Below are 19,213 nucleotides of genomic sequence, written 5' to 3'. Positions count from 1 at the left end.
TGTGGTCCTTTTGCCTTAAGACTGCCATAACAAACAGCAAAATGTGTTTTGAAGCACACTGCTGCCAGGCAGTATAGCAGTTGACATGATAAATACCCTTGGCCATGAGCTCAAGTTGTGTTTTTTATGAGTTTGTGCTTTTTTTTTTTTTTTTTTTGGTGGTGGGGTTGGGGATCAAACCCAGTGCCTTGTGCATGTGAGGCGAGCACTCTACCAACAGAGCTATATCCATACCCAGCCCCAGGTTTGTGCATTTGTTTTGGTGTTGTGATATCTCCATGAGGTCTTTCTTGGCAGCCATTTAGTAGCCATTTGCCTGGCCTGTATTGGGGCTCAGTCAGTGCTGGGCACTGGGAATCCAAGGGGACAGTGGCCCTCTCCTAGAGAAATGGCAAGTGGATTCTGGGAGAGCTGAAATGCACCAGTGTCAGTTCTGCAGGAGAGTCTGTGTGAAGCTGGTCTGAGGTAGTTGTCTCGGAGGGTAGTGGAGCTCATTTCTAGTGCAATCTTGAGGACAGCAGGTGCTCTGTAGATTTGGGGGAAGGCAGGTGTACACTCAGGGGCAGCAGCAGAGAGGCCAGAGGAGCCTCAGCTGCAGGCTCCTGCAGGACACCAAGCACATGCTGTAGCAGGGAGGGGCGAGGTGAGTCTGGAGTGCAGCTGGAGCTCTTCTGTGACTACCGTGGACACTGGACTTGATGCTCCAGGTACCCAGGGGGCATTTTCAGAGCATCTGCATTGAGGATGCCCACATCACACAGGAAGCTGGAGTGCGGAACAGCTCCAAAGCAGAGGCTGACTGTTGGGCAGGAGAAAGGCGGGTGGATTGAAAGGACCACGTGGTTTGGGGATGAGTCAGACATGTAGGGGTCCTGGAAGAGGTAGCAGATGTGCGAGCCAGCTCTGAGAACTCCCATTTGAGGGGCAGGACCTGGAACAGGAGCCGGTTTGTGGGGGATGGTTAAGAGAGAGAAGAGTGTGAGGGCCTCTCCCTACAGGTCCAGGTGCTCATTTTGCAGTAGGAGATGCAGAATCATCAGATGAGGGTTAGCGTGGAGTCCTTGGGGGACAAACATTGAGGACACCTGCTTTTAGGGGGCAGGCGGAGAGAGACAAGCCAGCAGAAGAGCCTTGATGGGCCCCTTCATCTTGCTTCCCATTAGCTGATGAGTTTTAATAACTGTTTGCTGATACTGAGTGGCACAGAGAGTGGCTTTGCATTTAAACTCATGAAAGGAAATTTTTATTTTAATACTACATATCTATGATATCGGCATTGAGGATTTTGACACATGTAAAGTCCTTAAGCTTATAAATTTTGAAAATGGAATTTAGGAGAATATATGAACACCCAGGATGATATCTTTTGAAGAATTAAAGTTATATTAAACATTTGTTATGTAGTGGTGCTTCCAGCTTTGTTGTCTTTGAAGCACACTTATTGTAGAAATGAAGGTATGTCTTTCACTTCTTGAGACACCCTGACATAGTGCCATTCCCTGGCTAAGCAAGTTAACTTAAGTTTCTGTTGTGTTGTTGATAAAAAGCAAGATGACAATAGGACTCTCTCATGGGCTTGTTGTTAAGATGAACTGGGCACAGCACTTGTCACAGAGTCACGTCTTGCAAATGTTAGCTGTCCTGGTTTATATTTCCATAGGGCTTTCCTGGCGTGGCAGGGAGGTCAGTGTGCCACTCTTCCACATGCCCTTCCTTTTGGAAAGGATATTTTACATTTCTCTGCATTGAAGGGGAAGTCGTAACACAGTGGATTTCTTCAGTTTAGGGATGGTTTCCAGGCCTGGCAACCCCTGGTCCTGTGTATCTCTGTGGGGTGGTTTTATCTTCTCCCCAGCTAAAATATCATTCATTCCAGGACAACGTTTTTCCTGTAGTAGTTAGAATTGATGATAGGCGTTTCCGAAGCAGGGAGAGAAAAGGAGGAAGAGACTCTTCTGACCTGGATGGCACAGGATTTTATGAGATACCCAAATCCTGCTCCTTCACCTTGTATTGTTCAAGCATGTGACCATCTTAACACGTTTCCTAGCATATCTGTATTTTATGTGATGATTGAAGAGCTTTTCTTGGCAGGCGCTATGGTGTATGCCTGTTTCCCAGATGCTTGGGAGGCTGAGGCAGGAGGATCAAAGGTTCAAAGACAGCCTCAGCAACTTTAATCATTAATTGGCCAGAATCAGAAGCCAGGGTGGGTCCCTCTTGCTTTTTGTCATAACCCAAAGCTAGGGTGTTGGACTATTAAGGCAAGCAGATTTGCTTGCTTCTGGAGGTAACCTCGTCTACCTCTTGCTGGGTACCGTTGCTGTTTGTTCATGACTGAAGTGTTCCTTCTTTTTTTTATACTACATTTTAAAAAAAATTGTTGATGGACCTTTACTTTATTTATTAATTTATTTATATGTGGTGCTGAGAATCGAAGCTTTGGCTTTGCTACTTTTTATATGTAGGTAGATATATTGTGATGCTAACATATAAACATCTTGAATGAGTTTTGTTCTATTCCGAAATGATGCAATGAGTGTAAATTGACACTTTCTTTGTTAAGAGCACTTTGCCAGTGTCTATCAAAATTTTAAAAGTACCAGCTTACTAACAGAAAATGCACCTGTAGAGATTTACACTACAGAGAAATTTCACATGAAAATTATGCATGAGGATGCTTGCTCTAATGCTGCGTGAAGTAGGGAAGACTGGAAACAACATAAATGTACATTAGTAGGTGACTGGTTAGCTCAGGTATCTACCAATAATACAGAACTTCATAGCCGTAAGGAAAGAATGAAATGGATATTGAGCTGTTGATGTAGAATGATCTAAAAAACATTGGTAAGGGACTGCAAATTATGTTATTTACAGGAAATATTCTCCAGCTGTGTAAAAGGGAAAAAGAATTTAAATTCCCATTTGTACTTGATGACACATTGAAAAATTATGGAAAGATAAATGAAAAACTGTTAGTGTAGTAGCACCCTTTAGAGGGTGAGTGTCTGGGAATGAGCCATCTTTCTTTTCATTGTTGATCTCTGTCTTTTGAACTCATACCAGGGAAATATTTTCCCATTTTAATTTTCTTAAAAGTACCCTGATGTTTTAGTGATTCTACATTTTCTGTAGAGTCTCATGTTGCCATTAGTATTTAGTTCACCTTGTAAGTGAAAGTTTCTGAAGCAAATATGTACATACCCCTACCTGTACTCTTTTTACACTTTTGTTGTTGGTATGACAGTTTCCCATTTTATGTTTGACTCACAACATAAAGAAGGTTAAGACCAGAGCCCATCCCTTGTTAAATTTGTATGTGGGATGTAGAAAAGTAACACAGGTGAAGAATTCTGGAAGGGTAACAACCACGTTCCCATTGCTTTCAGTGTTATCGAAGTATGGTATTCTTTTAAAAGAGGCGTCACTTTAATATGTATGTCAGAAACATGTGGTGACTATTTATATGTGTATAATAGTTTACACACTTGTGTGTACTTTTTAAAACTTAGAAATAACCGAAGATGACAGTGATGTTTTAAAATTTAAAGCTGTGCTTATTTGTTGCTGGTTTATGAACTGCAGTGGTAACCACATTCTGTATTTTTTGATTCTGACATTGTCCTCTTCTTGTTTATTGAATTACTTATATTTAATTACACTTCTTGAGATTAAAATAAGTACATGCTGAAAATAAATAAAGCAAGCAAGCAAGTCAGCTTGTGAAAAAGCTCAAGTTTGTTGTGGGATAAAACTTTTCTATATCTATTAAAGCAGCCAGACATTAACCTCAGAGTCCCTCTGTACATTATATATGGGAGGTGACTGTCACACACCGGAACTCTGCCTTTTCTCAGTGCTCTCAGTTAATCAGTCCTCATGCTAGAATATAAACTGAGGCAGAACAAATGTCCTTTTCAGTGATTCCTACTACATTTCTTTTGGTTTTATTTCCAACTGTATTTAATAATTGAAAATTTCTTGTGGTTAGGAATAGAATTTGAGATTTTGAACTTTTAGTCTTAAAAATGAAACGTGAAATTAGAGTGCATTTTTCTAATGGCCTTCTTTTAGTTCGGTGTTGCTTGTTTTAGAGGGGATGACTTTAAATTGAGTGTGTATCCACTACAGTTGGAATGTCTTTCTCAACCCCTTTAAAAAGCCGTTCATTTAGCTATGGAGAGAAAATACAGAGCAGTGGAAAAGGCTAATAAGCATAGAGCATGTGAGCTTGCACTGTTTCCTAACTGGAGTTTGCTTAAAACGTGCCTGGGCACTGCCTGTGAACTGTTTGCGCACGTGTGCGTACAGAAGGGCAGGGTCTGCTCATTTCTGTGCCCATTGTGAGGCTGTCCTGCACCTTTGTGCTGTTTCTGTAACAGGGTGAAGGGCCCTGAATGGAGGCCTTGTGCCCCACTTGATTTGAAATCCTGGCTGTTAATCTCAGGGAACCATAGGGCACCCAGCGGGAAGTCTCTGTGACAAGTGAAAACCTAGGATCTGCTCAAAACCATGGTTTGTGGGGGAGGGCAGTGAGGGTGGTAATAATCCCTCAGCCCTTGCTTTTGTCCCCCACAAGCCTAATTGTTACCCTCTGCTGGCAACCAGATGGAAGAGCTGCCTGTTCAAGTGTCCTTGGCTTGCATGTGATTACTCCCACCTCCTGGTATTGTGGTTACCAAATAAAACCCGTGTAACTGTGATTGAATTCTCATAGGAAAATACAGTCCTGGCTGGGTGTTTTACATGTCTATTAGTTAAATATCTGATTCTCTCTCTCTCTTTTTTCTTTGATGGACATTTCTTTAAAAGTAATAAGGATTGCATGTGAAAATGCTGAATTGTTGGCATGCTTTTTATTTCAGAGTCTGCTTAAAGGCAGTTCACACCAACACTGAGCTTGCATTGGCTAGTTAAATCTAGTTTGTGCAGCTTTTATACTTTGTAGTACCAGCCTCTGTGCAGAGTTTCTTGGCATCAGAAAAGTCATGCAATTTAAGTCTATACACTGTGAGAGAAGGGTGGGGCAGCAGAAGCTTTTTTAATAGGGTTTCACTTATAAACCTTAATTTTCCAAGTAATATTTAGGAATTTAGTAGGAGAAGGAGAAGTTGTATATGGTGTTTTTTTAGTGCCAACACCTATTGAACTGACAGGGAAGGAGAGAAAATTTTATTTTATTTCTCTTTCTTTTTTGGGGTGAGGGGAATTCCAGTTAGAAACTGGTTTTTCAACCTTGTGCCGGCTGAGACTTGCTGTAATAAATCCTTAGCTTTGTGACCTTCTGTTTCACTTCAGGTGCAGATGATAAGTAGAATGTTTAGTATCTGAGCCAATGTCAAGAAGTAGCCAGGGAGCTGGTGTACAGGAAGTGCGGTGTGGCATCACATTATATACTGCTCCTCCAGCACAGTGCTGAGAGTATGCATCCTGCAAAAATATTCTACAGGATGCCAGAAAGCCCATGTAAACGATACGTTTCTGGTCCCTCTGCAGGTTTTTTGGGGTTTGCTTTGTTGATTTATTTTTTATTGTGGTTTTGTGAAAACCATGCCACATGAGCATGTGGACTTCTGTGCATGAGTGGTTATTAGTTTTGTAGAAACCCCAGGATACCCTGAGCTTAATAATAATTGATGCTGCTGGGCATGGTGGCATATGCCTGTAATCCCAGCAGTTGGGGAGGCTGAGGCAGGAGGATCCTGAGTTCAAAGCCAGTCTTGGCAACTTTGTGAGTCCCTAAGCAACTCAGCAAGACCCCGTCTCTAAATAAAATATAAAAAATTGCTGGGGATGTGACTCAGTGGTTAAGTGCCTCTGGGTTCAATCCCCAGTATCACCCCCACCCCCATGATGGTCTTTTGTGGGTAATTGAAGGAGCACATTAAGTGTCAGTTGATAATAAAATTTTCATAATTAATTAATTAATTAATTATTATTATTTTTTTACCCTTTTCTTCGGAGTCGCTGTGACGGCTCCTCTGACCTTAAGGGTCCGCAGAAAGAGAGAGAGAGAGCGAGAGCATGCGCTGACCCCTTTTATTGAGAAAAGCTATTTAAATGAGGCAAGGGGTCAGGTTTCAGGGGGCTGAGTATCTTCATGAAGTCCACTGTCAGCAGGTTGACTGACACCTGGGTAGGCCACACCCAAGGGCACAGTAAGAGAAGGGGACACACACAAGGCACTTCCATGGAAGATTCTATCCTAAACAGGGCAAAGGGTTATATTACAAAGGAACAGGTGAGCGTAGCTTCACCCATGGGGCTGTAGCAAGACACACCCATGCACAAGACACCGACCCTCGCACCCAAGAAGGGTGCCACATTTCTGCGACTGAGCGCCTCAGCACCCAGCTGGGGAGTGTAACTCAGTCACGTGTAAGGTTGGCCTTCCACATATTCCCCCTTTCTTAATATACAAAAAGAATGTAACTGGGAAATTTTATCTTTCAGTCACTTGACTCTTGGTCCAAGGTCATCACAATCTGCTATTGAAACACAAAAAGAATTAGTAGAAAACATATCTTCACTACACAATTAGTAGAAAACATATCATCTTTATAACACAATCAACACAATAATCTTGGATTATTATTACTTTGCCAAACACTTATCAGAAGATTTTTAATCTTTTCCTGATTTTATTGGAACGTATTGTTTTTGGCCATAGTAACAGACATTTTCATTGCCATGGCATTTAGGCCTCTCCGTAAACCACAGAGCAAGGGGCCCACTCACATTATTTATTTGTCTCTCCATAAACCACAGAGCAAAGGGCTCACTCACATTATTTATTACATTGTCTCCTAGAACATCATTACTTAGTTTTCATCCTTCCATCAGCACTTATCTGAACATGAAGGATCTTGGAAGTAATTTAAGTCAAACATTAAGTAAATCAGAGTTAAGAAAAAAAATGATAAATACCCTATAGCCTGTAAAAATACAACTTATTGTATCATTAGTTATTGCCAGCTAATATTTCAGAGCTATAAAATGCTGAAGTTAATATTAAGGCTTTAAAACAGGTGTATGTCAATTAACCAGACCTAGGCAAACTGCTGGTCTCATAATCCCTAAAGTGACTACTTTAAATATTATTCCTTGTTTATTCAATTGCAGCCTTTGTGGCTATGTCTTAAAACTTACAATGTATAGATTTACTTAATGTTTGACATAATTAATTAATTTTTTGAGGTAATATTAAAGGCAGTTTGACCAAAATCAGAATTAAATAATACAATTCAACTCCCGAATTAAGCAACAGTGTGGTCTTGTTCTGCAAGAGTTTGGCTGCAGTTGGCTCTTCCTCCTCCTCTTTTACTGACGGGTCACCCTCCTGTAAAACTCAAATGCAATGCTCAGTTTATAAGGCTTAATGAAAAAACCAGCTAATTTTATATATGTATTTTGTTCTGCTATTGATTCACTGTGTTTATTTTTTGCTTTCAACAAAGTGCTAAAGAAATCACAGGTATAATGTGTTTACATATTAGCAAAAATGTTATATTACTTGATACTGTGAAAAATTTTTGCTTCATTTTGATTCCTGAAGAAATTTAAAATTCACTGAAATATTTATGAAATATTTTGTATTTGTATTTGTTTAGGACATGTCTCAGGAAGGCTATGGAACTAGATCTCAACCTCCTCTGGCCCCAGGAAAGCCGAATCATGAAGACTTGAATTTAATACAGCAAGAAAGACCATCAAGTTTACCAGTAAGACCTTAATTTGCTGATTTGGAAATGTAATGAGTTAAAGATTTTTTAAAAGAACTATTATTTTTTTACTTCATATTATCACATGGAACAGAAGTTTCCAGGTTTCAGATATATTTTGTGATTTATTAATTTTTTTGTAGGGCTTAATTCTTAGGAGCACTATAGTTCTGGATGAGTTTATTCCACTTGTAGGAATGGACATCTGTTGGGTAGGTTTTATTTGGCTGGTTGGTGTGTTGCGTGCAGGCAGGTATTTCTGTGGTTCAATTGAGTTTTTTTTGTTGTTGTTGTTTGTTTGTTTAGCTTGTTGCTTTTTGGTAGAGATACAGAGTAGGGGTCTGTGTAAGATGGAAACTTAAATTCCCGCTGTGCAAAGTATATAAATGGTAGATAAACATCTGATACTAATTTGAATTATTCTGGGACTTTACAATTGTATGTAAATGCCACATCACCCAAAAGAAAGTAATTTAGTTAAAAATTTGACAAATCAGCTTGTAAAGCATTTTCATCTGCATCTGGTAAATGGTGATTGAGTTGTATATTAGTAAGAGTAGCGGATACAACGTATCATAGTGATGCCCGAAAATAATTCATTTTTACTTTATTTGCTTTTTAATAGAGAACCTAATTTAAATGAGGTTTTCTTTATTAACTAAAATAAGTCTGTACAAATAAATATTTTGTATTTATTTTCTTGTTAAAGTATTTTGACCTGAAGAATCATTGTTACTACTTAATTTCTGCTAAGGTTTGTTTAAGATGGGAGTTCATGATAGTTATTATTTTAATTTTGAATTTCAGCTGTCTTGGCACTAAATAAAACTCGTCATATTCTTTCCAAATATCTGAGAACAAGCATTTGTAATGCGTATGTGTTAGTGTGATGTGTAGCGTGCATAAGGCACCCATTTTATGTTATACACATAGCCTTAGAAGAAGGTAAGTGAGGGCTGCACGAGGTGCACATCTGGGCATCTGCGGCACATGGTTTTGAAATCATAATCTTTATATAGATTTTTATTTCTTTGGTGGGAGGGGATAAAATTTATTATGGTCTTGTTTTGAAAGTTGGAGTATTGTCTATTTACTTGGTTTTTTGAAGGAATGAAAAAGGTAATGGAATCTGTTTTATACTAGAGGCTTTGCAAAGCAGATAATTATAGGTTGGTAAGAATGTAGAGAGTGTGTGAAACACATGCACACTGTTCGTAAATTCAGCATTTGCTGAGTATTTGGAAATTGGCTTGTGGTTTTATGAAATTTAAATTGATTCATGGGAAGCAGGTGGACAGTGAATTTCACTTTTTTCCTCACTTGTTGTTTATTGTTATTGGCACCTAAGTTTGTAGGGTTGTCATTGCTGCTAATTGGTACTGTGACACAGGTTGGAAAAAAATTTTTTTAAAAATATTTTTTAGTTGTTGATGACCTTTATTTTATTTATTTGTATGTGGTGCTGAGAATCGAACCCAGTGTGTCATGCATGCTAGGCAAGCGCGCTTCCACTGAGCCACAATCCCAGCCCCCAGGTTGGAAAATTTGTCATAAGTTGGTAGCAATTTTCTACGTATTCTTAAGCATGGTGTACAGCATGTACTGCTGTTTATTTCCATTCAAGAACTTTAGTGTCTCTCCTTGGTGTACATACAGTTCTTGTCATAGCTCAGTTTGCAATGAATGGGTGACATCCACTAACTCTACAACGTAGCTGGGGTTGGAACCAGGTCCTCTGCTCCAGCGAAATGTACTTAAGAGGCTGGCTCAGGGACAGATGCTTTATAAATTAATTACTTGAAAAGAAGATGAAAGTATTTGGAGAAGTAAAATAATATATTCATCAAAAATTGAATTTTTTCTGAATTTCTATTCATTGTCTGCATGTATATGATGACTGTCTTCACAGTGATCACCTGCCTCTCTGCCTCCAAAGAGTTTCAGGGGTACATGTAGGTGCAGATTTTGTTATGAAGTCCTTACAATAAGAAATACCAGTTAGGATGTTATTCTTTCTTTTTCGTTTTCTTTTATTTTCTAACTCAGTTAACCAGGAGGCTGATAGACTCAAAAGCACTTTAAATTACATTTCAGTGATTTTTTTTTTTTTTTTTTTTTTTAAAGAGACCAAGGTTCCCAGGATTTATGGCTAGTACACAGAAGCCAGTTACTGCATAGAGAACAAGCTGTAGATCAGCCAGTGAATCTAAAGCCCAGGTCTGCTGGGATTAACATTGGCTTTATTTAGATGAGCTTTAGTGCATCATTTTTCTTCACTAGGGTTTTACGTGAGCAAGAAATTTCTATATGGGGTTTACATATCTATTTTTGTTTACACGTATGCTTTTTGTTCATGAACTGTACATAATTTAAGATAATTATGGCTTCCGGGAGCCATTCATTGGTGTTCACTTATGGCTCTAATATGTATTTTCACAGTGTTACTTTTATTAAATACTTCATTCTCTAGCTTGGCACCATTGATTCCACAGGGACTGGAAGCTGTTGTAATCTTGGCTGGATTGGCCATTGGATCCTCAGTAGAGCTACTCTTAAAGTCGTACTTTCTTTTCAAGTGCCAGTCACATACATTTTGTCATTTTACTTAAACACAACACATGCTATTTGTACCTCTGGCTTTGTAACTTGGATTTAAGTAAGTTAGAAGCCTTAACCTTTTAAAAAATATAGAATAGTGATTCTAGTAAGTAATTTTGTGTCCATTATATATGAGTCTTCTAACAAATGTTTCCCAAATTGTTATTTCATCATTTTTTTTGCTTACATTGAAATAGTTTTTGTAACATTTCTCTATGCAGTCATATTTTTTTCCTCCAGCATGTTTGTTACATGGTTGTCAACTTTTCATAAGAAATCAAGATGTTCCCAATATCCTTACAATAGATCTATAATTTGATCTCTCAGTTCTTCTTCTTACCATGCTTGAAGTTGTGTGCTTTGTATATCCTTAAGTTCCTGTGATCTTCAGTAGCTAATGCAGTTGTGTTTTCCAGCTAACTTAGCTGGATCCTCATATTGTCCACAGAAAGCAAAGAACTGATAAATTAATATGCATTCTCTTGTCTTGGGCCATGACCAGTACTGTTTGCTCTTTGCTTAACAGACTCAGACCTAATCTCAGAACAAATATCCCTTGAATTGCCCACTTACTTCAGTGCCTTCTCAACATACAGCCTTTCCCTGCTGAGCAAGATAGGTCAGTCTGTATTCCTTAGTATTTCCATTATTAATGAATCTTAGCCTATAGGACATAATATGAAAATTAGCTTGAAGAGCTGCCTTACATTAGGGAATTATCACTTAAATTTGAGCACAATTTGTGGTTTTTCTTTACCTCTAATTTTATAGGAAATGAAGCCAAAATTTAAGCAAAATACACAGTGGAAGTTCTAAAAGATGCTGTAACTTTTTTACTCCTTTATTTTTTTAAATATTTTTTTTTTAGTTGAGAGACTTTTATTTTATTGTTTTTTTTAAATTTAATTATATGTGGTGCTGAGAATAATTTAATTACATTAAAATTTAATTACATGCCAGACAAGTGTGCTACCGCTGAGCCCCAGCCCCTTACTCCTTTATTTTATAAACATTGAGTATATCTCCCAAGTATGATTTAGTATACTTTGTTTTGTTAAATCTTCATCTCTTGTGACATTTATTAGTCATCTTTTTACTACTTACTTTTATAACTATCTTGGCTCCTTGGTTTAAACTGGGATCCTTTCTTGGTATTAATTGTGTTATATTCAGTAAATATTTTCTTAATGTATATAAAATTATTTTGGAATAAATTCTTCCCCTTGTTTCAGAATTATCTTTTAATAGCTTAGGAATCTTTTTCATGGTGTTAAATTGACATGAGGAAAGCCCCTGCCCTCTGCATGCTAATGACACCAGAATATGGGTGTGATAGCACCACTGGCAAGAGGGTACCATTTTTTTTCTTAATATTTATTTTTTAGTTATAGAATACAATACTCTTATTCTATTTATTTATTTTTATGTGGTGCTGAGGATCGAACCCAGGGCCCTCGCACGTGCTAGGTGAGCGCTCTACCACTGAACCACAATCCCAGCCCTAAGAGAGTACCATTCTTAAAACAATTTTGGTTTTATCAAATGGCCCTTACTTTAACCTTGGTAACCTTAAGTTTGAAAACAAGAGGTGAATACTTTGGATAATTAAGCTTAAAAAAAAAAAAAAGCAAAAGCCATTCTTTTCTTAGTGATATGTTTTTTATTTGTTAAAAATTAATTGACAGAAACAATCATAATTTCAACAATTATAGTACAGGTAGATAAGTTCTTAATAGAATACTTATAAACATGTTTAAAAGGAAGTAAAAAATGAAGGTTTTGTTTTCTTTCACATTCAGCAAAACAGTGCTTCAGGGATGAAAGAGTTGTTAATATTCCCCAGTTTAGAAATAACTAATTTGTTTTATGTTGCAGAGAGCTGGCACTGGTTTTGCATCTCATGGGTGGTGTTAACTCTGTTCACCCAGGTTATGTTGGTAAGGCTGTGTGCTCTGCTACGACTTGTGTGCTGACTATAAAGCCTGGCTGTACTGGAAGGCCCATCAGGTCTTTCAAAGCCTCTTCCCTGTCCTTTCGTCCCTATACGGGAATATCTAAGGAGGTTGACATGAAAAGAGGGGTCTTCCTGAGTTAAGTGAAAACCTAAGAATGGGAAAAAGTGCTTATGGCACTTTTGTGTAGTTTGTCATTGGAAGGAAAGACTGGGCTTCAGATAGAACAAATGTTTTTTGCCCTTTGTGAATGGAAGGAGGTGGTAAATACTGGGAATTCTTTGAAACGGAGATGTTAAACAGAATATTGGAAGCCTGAAAGAGAATGATTAGAAAACTGTTATTACCAAGAATTATCTTCAGGGAGTTAGCCATTAGCAGTAAAGAACACAGTTTTTGCCTTTAATCAAAGAGGAGTACTCCTATTGGGGTTTTATTTGTTTCTTTGTTTTAGTCTGCAATGTTACTGGTGAAAGGGAAGATATGAATATTGATGGTATGTTAATAGGAATATTTGTAGATTTGTTAATAGATTTGCTTTGATTGGAAACTATTGAGAAATGCTGGGCAAAGCAACTTTTTAACTGGGTTTTGCTTTTTATCAAGTTCTAGATGGTAATCCATAGAAATATAAATTGAGACTATGTTCAACCTGTTATGTTAGTTTGGCAGGTTTTTGCAGAAGTTAAAAATCTACCAGATGTATGGCTGCTGAATGAACTCTTTTTAAACTTTTTTATTTGTAGCTTGAACTTGATTTAAATAGCTGTCATTAAAAGGTTAATAGTGTAGCTGTCTTTCATTGATTGATCCTTCTCAAATCGTTCTAAATGTTTAAAAAATTAAAAGCTAATGAAAGAGAAATCTCAACTGTTATCCAGCTTCTCTCAGAGTTCAGGCATGAATGATACCTGCGCAGCAGAAGACTTAAGTTGCTTGTCCATGCTCCCTGGGCGCCAAGAGCAAGGTGTCTGGGAGTCCTAGAGGAAGCCTGGGCCCTATAAAATGGCAGCCTTCAGGGCACGAGGGTTGGAGTGCCTTTGCAGGCTAGGGCTGCTGCATCTGCTGGAACATCTGCATACGTGCTTAGTTATTTACAAAGTTTTAAACTGAAGGTACAGACTTGTTTTGATGTTTTAGGGAAATTTTAAAGGGAACATACAGTACTTCAGTTTTTTAGGATTTCCTGTGTTCTGGAATCTAATTTTAGTTGTATTTTATATGGAAGCATTAATTCTTTTTTTAATCAAAGTTAAGAAGCACATGTAAGGGCCTACCTGGGAAAAGTGACTCTGTTAAATGTTTATTTTCCAACTGGATTATTTCGTTAAGATGTGATATTCTGTAACTTTATTTTCTAGGATATATTCATGGCAGTGGTAGTCATTTTGAAATTAGAGGACAACTTGAGCTTGAACAAATTTGGATGTGGGAAGGCATGTGTCTCTTTCAAAACAGTATGCCAACTTGAATTTTATTTGTTCTGTAAATTAACATTCAGTGAAATCTCAATAGTTTGAATTCTTCCAGGAAAAAAAAGGACTAAATATAAGGAAAACCTTGAATAAACTAATATTTAATATTTGCATATAAACACAGAGTGTTACCAAATTGACATCTTCAGCCCTGGTAAAATCACTGGATAGATTTATTATTTTTGGTATGATGGTATCACATCTAGGGCGTTGTGCATGCTGTACAAGCACTCTACCAGTGAGTTACACCCCCAGCTCCAAAGTGAGGTAGTTCTGAATTCCCTGTAGTGGAGATATTTGCTTAGTGGTAATACATTAACTTAAAAAAAAAATGTTAAAAATCTTAAAAACATCTTAATTAAGCATAACCCTACAAACTTTTCCATGTAATATTCTGAAGACTTCTATTTTAAATATGGGGGGAAATTAATTTCAGGCCATTTTGTAGGACTATCAATTAGTTCCTAAAAATTAATGAAGGAGTACTATGAAAAAAATAGACAAAAGACAGAATTGAAGATTAAGAAAGGCTGAAACCTAACTGATTTGCAGGATATTAGTTTGATAATAGAAGGATAATGGTGACCTGTAGTTGAAAAATGAGGCTCATTAAGGAATGATAAATGCAGATATACCTAGCTAATAGACAAAGTCAGTACACTGTCTTTTTGCCCAACAAATGGAAGCCTGACAGGCTTTGACCCAACTTGGGGCTCTTGGGATGACCTAGATGAGGCCATAGAGGAACACTCTGTGGACACCTGGGCTGCCAGCAACTCCCAGGTTCACCTCAGCACCCACCTGTGCATGCCTGTCATATGCCCCCCTGGTCAGCAGACAGAGAAGGGACCACGGGATCGGGGAGCATTAGAGGGCCTGAGGCAGGAGGCAGGCTTGCTCCCATGGCAGGCTCACAGGAGGGTCACACCTGAAGCATTCCTGGTCTTTTCTTATTTTAGGAAGACACTCCCCCCGCCATTCCCCACCTCCCCAGTGCACTGGGTACTCTTCTGCCCCTGGTGCCCTTCCCTCTTCAGAGGGTGGCTCTCCACTGCCACTCCCCTGGACCAGGTGGGCAGTGGCCACCGGGAGGTGGTGAAAGCATTTTTGTTTTCCATATTATTCCTTCTTTGGTGGGAAATAGCTCTTAATTTACAGATTTTCACTTGTAGGGAATGGAAGGAGCACATCTGCTTCATATAACTGGGAGTGTATAGGCAACAGGAGCTCACAGCGGCATCTAAAAACTGGTTATTGGCTTTCGTGTTTCTTTGGGCCTGCAAGTAACCATTTTTAATATTAACTGTTACTTGAGGAGAAGAAATAGATACACTTAGCGAAGGTTCTGCCTGAGCCAAAATTTTCTATTCTTCCGTCACAATGTAGGATTTTAGAGGTGTCTCTTTCTCATCTTTTTCTTTTGCCTTCTCTAAATTGTTGTAAAATAACTGAATGGTCTTGTTTTCCTTTGTTTGGGTCAAGAAATTTTAGCTGAAAATTGTTACTGTGTGAAAGAAGATTATTGACTCAACAAGCCTTCAATTTTCCGTGAATAACACTCCCACCCCCTAGCTTCGGGAACATGCCGTGCATGCATTCTATTTTAAAATACAGACTGTAATTTAAAACAGGCAGTTTGATGCCCCACTGAACTTTGTTTAAGCCTGGAATAAAAGAGAGAAAAGCTTTAAGCCACAAAAAAAGTGACTAAGCTTTCTCAACTAGTTTTCTTCATAATGCAACTATTCAAAAAGAAAACCTTCCAGGTACTACTGTTATGCCTTTCCACAGTACCTAAATTTTGCCCATTTTTTAAAAACTATGATGTGTGCATCTTTTCACTGTATTTCATTATCCTTTGAATTTCTGTAAAGTCCTCAGAGTAGTATTCACTTGTGGTGGAGTTGATGTGCATATAGTACATGCTCAGTGCATGTGAAGAATACTAATTCTAAATTATATAAATAAATACTAATTCTAAAATATATAATTTTTAGCATTCACTTATTGATTGATGATTTTCTAGGGGTTTCTCGATTTAAATAATATCTGATTATTAGATTAGAATGACAAATATTTAGCTATGATATTATTTATCATTATACATATCATTATAAAAATTGTTGAAAGTGGTTTACATAGTTTATCTTCTTTCCTCCTCACAAAAATGAGCAGTCACATGACTTGAGTGGGAGAACAGTGGCCACACTATCTTGGCTGGGAGGTCTGTTCTAAGGAGGGTGATGCGTGGCAGACTGCGCCCCATCTCCTCTGAACTTGTGGTGCTGAGCAATTTCTGTTTCTAAGGGACTTTTCCTTCTCAGAAAATTGACTAAGTTAGATTTAGGAACCCCAAAACACCTTCCAGCTAAATTTTATATGAAAAGCCATCTTATTATGTAAGAAACAGCACTGATAATAAAAATGAACTTTTCTCTGCTTTTGAGGCAGGTGCCTTGAAATCTTAAAACAAAAACAAAACCCCCAAATGGCTCTTTTCATGCCTCTTGGTGGCCACCCTCCCATCTTGGGTGCCCCTTTGTAATGGGAGTCTTGAACTTGTTCAAGGACTTTGGCCATGGGAGAGCCATGTACCTTCTGTGGACTCTTTTTTTCTCTAACATCCAGCAACTGCAGAGGTCCCCTCTCCCCTCCTGTGTGATTCAGTTTGGAAGTCCTGATGTGCTTGTGTCTAGGAAAATCTAGGGGAAAGGAGACGAGTTCATGGGGAAAGTCTAGAAGAAAGCATCTGTACCAGGTGTCTTTTTGAGTGCCTGATGAAGTGGAAGGTCAAAAAGTAAATACAGGAAGAAACTGCGAGACTCTGAAGTCCAAACTTTGCAGGTCAGGTTCACAATGTCAAGGACACCAGGTGGAGAGAGTTTTCTGAACCAAGATGATCATGAAGTGGTTGGTTTTAATTTCTTGCTGGTAGAGAAAGCCCTGTGATCTCTGTTCACTTCTAACACTCCAGGTTTATTTCCTTGGTTGTTCTATAAAGTAACACTGTGCTTTTTAAAGGGGAGATTTACCATGAATGGAAATCGAGCACCTCAGCGACTTGAAAACTGCCATTGTCTTTAATGGAACTTGAGCCAGTTTCCTGGGTAATGCCCCCCCCTCCCCCATTTCTGTGTATTGCATGTGTCTTTGTCTTCTGTGTCTCCCACTTTTTTTTTTTTTCTTTGGCACTCACTGGCTTTGTTTGGGTAAAGTGGTGTGTTACTAATTATCTTACTCTTTTTTGTGAGAGAGTAAGGTAGTAACTTTTTGGCCAGTGGCAGATGTAAGTGTCCTCTGTAAAGCAGAGAGGCTGAGAGTCTGGGTCCAGGAAAGGGACAGTGATTGTCTCCCCTACCCTAACCCTCCACTCCAGCAGTCTTTGATGTTTTTAAATTTTCCAACTTGAGTAGGTGTCTTCCCTGGTCTTTACTTTCCATGGGTATTGGTAGCTGAAGAGCACGGTGTCTGTGGATGTTTTCTGATGACCAGGAAAATGTGTGCTTGGCCTTTTATAACTATGCCAGCTGTGCAGAAAGTTTGACTTCAGAATAGCAATGTTCAATAGTTATTGAACATTATTTTCAAGAGTCTTTTATGTAAGTTAAAATTCAGTTAATGAACTGTGGAAACTACTTGTAAAAGAAGAATAAATATTCCTGGAATATAGTTCTTGCAGACATCTTAGGTGTAGGGGCATGAGCTTCCCTACAGCTGCCCCTGTTCTCATATAGTTTGAATGTCTGGGACGTTCAGGGTACCAAGATAAGTGAGTTTACTTATGCAAATCCTTCATTTTCAAAATGCCACTACTACTGCTGGAGGCAGGGAGGCAGTGTCAGAGTGTTAGCTCACCAGTGAGGCTCAATCTGGCTGATAAAAAGCAGTGGCAGCCAGAATTCAGAGGAAGAAATTATCCAAATAAAGGGAGGGCTTGTGAATTAAGTATGCTTTTCAGGGTGTGTATGTGATGGTGTCAGTGACAAACACAGGGAAATGGTGGAAGTTGGTTCAGAAGAGAAAAGAGTGTCCGGGGATTTTATGACATTAAAAGCAAGTTCTGAATAGCTTTTCTTAAATTCTAAAACTCCTAAAAGGAAGCAATGTATTTTCCTTGCCTTGGGCAGAGACACTTCTTCATACTGCTTTGTTTGGCACACTTTTGAATGATTTAGCACTATGTTCTTATACGAATTCATTTTGGAGGAACATTTCTTAGTTTAATTTATAATTATAAATTATAATTTTACCTTTCTTTTACTCATTAATTTTGCTTATTATAATTTTACCTTTCTTTAAATATTTTTGAGTATGTGCTCATGAGTCTACCATACAAATTTTGTGACTGTATGTGCGTGTGGGGTAATCGTGGCAGGAAACCTAGCTTTCTAACATTTTTGGCAGCAGGGTGGGGGGACAGTGCTAGGAATTGAACCTACAGGGTTCACATGTGCCTGATGCCAGGCAAGCACTTTACCACTAAGCTGTTTTTCAAAAGATGTTCTTAATTTGTAGAGATGAGTATAGTGTTGTATTTGAATCCCAGCAAAAAAGTGGGCCTCAGAGAGATTACTGTGAACTCCCACAGGGTCCCCCCCCCCTCCGCCCCGTCCCTCCCTCCCTCATTCGTTCTTTCTTTCTAAATAAAGCCCTTTCCCCACTTTTTCTTCATTTTTAATAAAGAATTCTTGTTTTACTCACTACATGGGGAGCAAAGGTTTTTCTTTAGGGATGAAGAGAAAAACTTCTGGCTTATTATTATTATTATTTTTTTTAAATTACATCCTTGCTAAAGATGAAACATTGTAGTAGCCAAAGACAATTTATGGAACAAGACAAAAATGAATATTAACAAATTTTTAACATGAGTATATTTTTATGTATTTAATGTGATTCAGTTTTGTTTATTTGTGTGTTTGTTTGTATGGAGCTCAAATTCCTAGGTGTGAAAACAGAGTCACACATGGGAGGAAACTTCCCTAGAAGCTGGACAGCCATGGAGTGGCCATTTCGGAATGAGTCTGTCACTCACTCATTCTATTCATTACAGCAGCTCCTTAGTGTCCTTGTTCCTGAACATGTTCCCTCCGTAGCATCCCGTTCACAGTCAAAGCTAAGACCCTCAGTCCTTTGAAATAAAACCATTTCCCCCATTTTGGTCAAAATGATCATGTTCTTAAATAAGTAAAATGTGTTCAAATTTCCCCTATAAATATTTTTTATTTTTTATAGTATCTGCATTTATGCTTTTCTTTAGCCAGCATATCCAGATGTTGACATCTTCAGTTCAAGGCACAAGTTCTCAAGTTACATTTAACAATCCTGTGTTGATTGTCTCTTATGTTAAAATAGGTATAATAAATGAAAAACTTTGAGTTATTTCACTAGTTTTAAATTTTTTAAAAACTATACCACATTTAGCAATAAGAAATCAACAAGAAGATATATCTATTTTCAGGATGCCCAT

The 19,213-nt window shown here is 38.2% G+C and overlaps 1 protein-coding gene across 4 annotated transcripts in view; it reads left to right on the top strand.

The window, feature by feature from the left end:
* Positions 1 to 19,213, top strand: part of Arid1b (AT-rich interaction domain 1B) — a 413,649-nt gene that overhangs the window by 138,637 nt on the left and 255,799 nt on the right. For all 4 annotated transcript variants that reach the window (XM_071612881.1, XM_027939394.3, XM_027939393.3 and 1 more), the window contains exon 4: positions 7,611 to 7,721. In XM_071612881.1, the coding sequence (XP_071468982.1) occupies positions 7,611 to 7,721 (111 nt within the window). The remainder of the gene's footprint in view (positions 1 to 7,610; positions 7,722 to 19,213) is intronic.

The sequence above is a fragment of the Marmota flaviventris genome, chromosome 6 (genome assembly GCF_047511675.1).
Source record: "Marmota flaviventris isolate mMarFla1 chromosome 6, mMarFla1.hap1, whole genome shotgun sequence".
NCBI classification, from domain to species: domain Eukaryota; kingdom Metazoa; phylum Chordata; class Mammalia; order Rodentia; family Sciuridae; genus Marmota; species Marmota flaviventris.
The sequence above is the reverse complement of the archived record's forward strand: the minus strand, read 5'-3'. Positions and strand labels throughout refer to the sequence as shown.